Source organism: Neophocaena asiaeorientalis, unplaced genomic scaffold (assembly GCF_003031525.2).
Source record: "Neophocaena asiaeorientalis asiaeorientalis breed wild unplaced genomic scaffold, Neophocaena_asiaeorientalis_V1.1 scaffold629, whole genome shotgun sequence".
NCBI classification, from domain to species: Eukaryota; Metazoa; Chordata; class Mammalia; order Artiodactyla; family Phocoenidae; genus Neophocaena; species Neophocaena asiaeorientalis.
Genome location: NW_020175468.1, coordinates 3,075,343 through 3,079,264, shown reverse-complemented (window position 1 = coordinate 3,079,264; position 3,922 = coordinate 3,075,343). Strand labels below are relative to the sequence as shown.

Here is a 3,922-nt window from a genome sequence, read left to right as displayed (position 1 = left end):
TCTGGCCTTTATTTCCTATGGTCACAGCTCATGCTGACCCTGATGTCTTTGCCCCCATCCTTCCCCCACTGGTCAGTACTGGGGACTCTTGAGGACAAGGAATGAGGAGCTACAGAGACAAGGACATGAGATGCGAGGAGGGCCTGGGAGATGGAGGAGAGGAGAGGGAGTTAGAAATGGGGAAGCCAAAACAGGAGGTGGGGGGGATAATCAGAGAGGTCAGAGTAGAGATGGGGAGACAGACATGGAGACAGGACAGAGACACACTGAACGAGAAGCCTAGAGAACAGAAGATTAGGGAACCGAAAGGGAAGGGCAGGTTGGAAACAGAGAGGGGGACCAGGCGACAGATGACGGGGAGCTGATGGGAAGAGATGCAGAGACATAGTGAAGGGGAGATGCAGACAGGTGTGCAGGCAGGTCACCTGGAGCTGGGTGAGAAAGATGGAGAGGCATAGGGGAAATTAAGAGGCAGAGACCCAGAGAAGGCCCTGCAAGGAGCCAGGGGCCAGGTTGGGGCTGGGTGCCCCTAGTATTTGCTCTGGGAATCTTTGCTGGTGGTGGAGACCCGGCCAGTGCTAGAGGCAGGGCCAGTGCTTGAGACTTGGCCTCTGCTGGACTCGAGGCCTCTACTTGATTCTGACTCAGGGCCTTTGCTCTCCGGGCCCCCAAAGCTCTCGTGGCCTCTGCTGGACCCCAAGTATCCAGTGGGCCCCAGGTAGCTGCTAGAGTTGGGGGATATGAAGATCGCTCGGCCCTCAGTCGAGTCCCGGCTGGACATAAGTCCCCCTTTGACGGCTGTGGTGGAGCCGACGGTCGCGTGGCCTGCGCTGGAGCTGGGGTCCCTAAAGGTGACACGGCCGACATTGGAGCTGGTGGCGCGGCCTCCGCTGGACGCCAGGATGCCGCTAGCCCTGTGGCTCGTGAGGGAGCCGGGGACAGCGCTGGGGCTCTTGGGCAGCAGGGGCAGGCCGGAGCTGGCCTGGGTGCTGGAGAGGGTCACGCTCTGGGCGCTGTCCACCTTCGTGACGGCCTCAGCCAGCTGCTTCAGGTACTGACCCTTCGCCTGCTCCCGGGCCTCCAGCTGCGGGGGAGACGAGTTAGGGCCCCAGAGGAGGAAGAGCCGCCCCGCACCCGCGGGCACCCGTCCTCACCGACTTCACCACGTAGCTCAGCAGCTCCCCCTCGCTCAGCGGGTAGTCGTCGTTGGCCTCAAAGCCTGGGGGGTCCTCACTAAGGTGGGTGGAAGGCAGGAAGGGACTCTACTCCTCGACCTTCAGAAGGCCGATGGCACCTCATTGCTAGGCCCTGAGACCCTCAGCCGTGCGCCGGGCTCTGAGCGCCCTTTCCCCTTCGGGTCCACCCAGGGCCCCACTGAATGTCCCTGGAGCCCTTACTCCTTCTGATTCCCCCGAAGTACCCACTTCATCTTCTACTCCCCCCGCCCCCGAGCCCCACTCACCCTCCAGTCCCAGGGGCCCGCCCACACCTGAAAACCCTCCCTTCCCTTGTCTCCTCTGCCCCCGTGGAAGCTCCCTGACCCTTGCCCTCTGGCTCACAGATTGTCAGGGGGCTGAGGTGGGGCCACTTTCTTGGGAAGATCCTCGGGGCTCTGGCCCAGCACCAGGAGGGCAGCGTTAGGCAAGCTGGCAGAGAGGCTGTTCTGGAGGGTTGAGAAGCCAGTGGTCTGCTCAGGCCCGTCTCCAAGGCCCCAGCACCCTGTCCCCCCTCTGCACCGTCTGCACCCCAACCTGGGTTTCGAGGAAGGCCTGCACCGTCAGGAGCTCCACCAGCCGCTTCTCTATGAGGCCCAGGAAGAGGCCTATGTCCCGGTCTCTCATGTGGATCTTGACCCCTAGGAGGTCATTGATGACCGTGCTGTCACACTGGGCCCTGGTGAAGAGGTGCTGGATATCTGGGGTCAGAGGGACAAGCCATCATGGATCCGGTGCCCATGGGGTGCCACCCTCTCTTCTCCTCAAGGCCCTGCTGCCCAAGCAAGGCTCAAAGATGCGAAGGGACTTGCCCAAGTTCAGACCCACCGGGTTCCAGATGACAGAGGGCAAAAAGCGAGGGAAGTCCAAGGAAAACGTGACAAGGGCACCTCCACACGGCCAGTCCTCTGCTCACGGCTCAGAATCACCCAGCTTCCACCCAACCCAGCGAGTCCACAGCTCAGGATGTGCGTCTACCAAAGAAACACACACACGTGCTCCACGGGAGAAAGCGGAGGAAATCCACAGCAGCACCAAGGCCGTGACCCACTCTCACAATTGGCCCGCTTGTATTTAGTTAACTGGTTATTGTGAATGAAATAAGATGCACCCATGACCTTGACAGAAATCTGTGCCCAGCCTGTGGCATCCCTACCACCCTCCCCTGCCTCCCCCACCTGAGCTGCAGGCTCATATTCAGTTTCCTCCTGGGGTCCCTCTCCGAACAGTCCGCAATACCGCTCACACTGAGGTCAAGCTCACCCCCCAGAGCAGTTCCTCCTCCCAGGTTCCGCATTGCACCCTCACCGGGCCAGACCCCTGGTGCCTCAGCCCTCACACCCCCGTAGCCCCTCAGCCCGACACCTCTGTGCTCCATCTCTCCCTCTCCATCCTCATCCCTCACCCTCCTATCCACCCCCCTCTCCTGCTCACAACCCTCCCAGGGCTCCCCAGCACCCCCAGGAAAAAGCCTCAGCCTGGCATCCGTTTAGGATCTGACCCTCTTCAACTCCCACCCACGCCCTCTCTGCACGAAGAACCTGCCTTCCTTGGATGCACCTCCGAGCCTTGGCCCCGCCTGCTGGGAGCATCCCCTCTCCCCAGTTTTTTGGTTAAATACTCATCCTTCAAAATCAGCCTCAAGCATCATGGCTCCCAGGAGACCTCCCCTGTGAGCCCAGCAGAGCCAATGTCATGGGCACAGGGCCCTGTGCCGAGAAGGAGCCCACGTTTGGTTTGATGCTCTGCTCTTGTCTCTTGAAATTCTTGCCAGTTTGTAAACAAGGGGCCCCGCATTTTCATTCTGCACTGGGCCCCCCAAATCCTGGTCCTGCACTCCACTCTGAGTTAAGGCATACCCTTCCTCCTGCAGTGCCCAAGGTGTCCTCCCTCCCAGCCCCTGGGTTACGAGTATCCAGAGCCCGTGTCAGCCTCTTCCCGGCCCTCCCCCTGCCCGTCCTCACCACCTAGCACAGGGCTTGTCACCACAGTCCCTACAACAGAGGGAAAGAGGGTCTGCCAATACCTGAGCTCCGACCGTGCAGCGCGAGGTGGCCCTCCTTCTTGCTCCCCACCACCACTGCCACCTCCCAGTCTCTCTCCATCCCTCATCCCATCTAATTCTCATGCCGACCCTACAAACTAGGCACTGCCATTCCACTTCCGGAGGGGCTCCAACAGAGGAAACCACACACAAAAGTTCACAAATGGTGGAGCTGGGATTCAAACCCAGGGCTGCCTGACTCTTATGGACTCCACACTGGAAGGATGAATGGATGATGGATGCAGGGTAGATGGATGGATGCAGGATGGCTGGATGAAGGATGGCTGGCTGGCTGAATGCAGAATGGATGATGGATGAGTGAATGGATGGTCGGGTGGATATGGGACAGACGACAAGGGAGTGCACAGAGTGGTCCGCGGAATGTCTCCGCATGGCCCGCCCGGGCAGGCTCTCCGCCTGCTCATCGCATCCTTCCAGATGAAGAAGCCAGGGCGGGTGCTCACCGGTCTTGAGCTTCTCCAGCTGCCCGCGAAAGTTCTGGAAGCGGGCCTCCAGGTTCTCGGCCTCCGTGTGCACCTCGTCCACGCGCTGCTGCAACTCGGCCCGCTGCTGCTCTTGCCTGGAGCGACGGTCCTCCTCACTGCGGCGCCCGCTCTCCAAGGCCTCCTGCATCTACAGGGGCAGGGGCGCGACGTTGGGCCCA

General features: G+C 60.8%; 1 protein-coding gene across 8 annotated transcripts in view; it reads right to left on the bottom strand.

The window, feature by feature from the left end:
- ODAD1 (outer dynein arm docking complex subunit 1) overlaps window positions 1-3,922 on the bottom strand; it is a 32,625-nt gene continuing 28,703 nt past the window's right edge. For 7 of the 8 annotated variants that reach the window (XM_024768451.1, XM_024768457.1, XM_024768450.1 and 4 more), the window contains 5 exons: window positions 3,723-3,891; window positions 1,752-1,915; window positions 1,560-1,663; window positions 1,155-1,233; window positions 1-1,084 (listed from right to left, as the gene is read on the bottom strand). In XM_024768451.1, the coding sequence (XP_024624219.1) occupies window positions 530-1,084; window positions 1,155-1,233; window positions 1,560-1,663; window positions 1,752-1,915; window positions 3,723-3,891 (1,071 nt within the window). In that variant the 3' untranslated portion in view covers window positions 1-529. The remainder of the gene's footprint in view (window positions 1,085-1,154; window positions 1,234-1,559; window positions 1,664-1,751; window positions 1,916-3,722; window positions 3,892-3,922) is intronic. The other variant, XM_024768452.1, reaches the window with a different exon arrangement.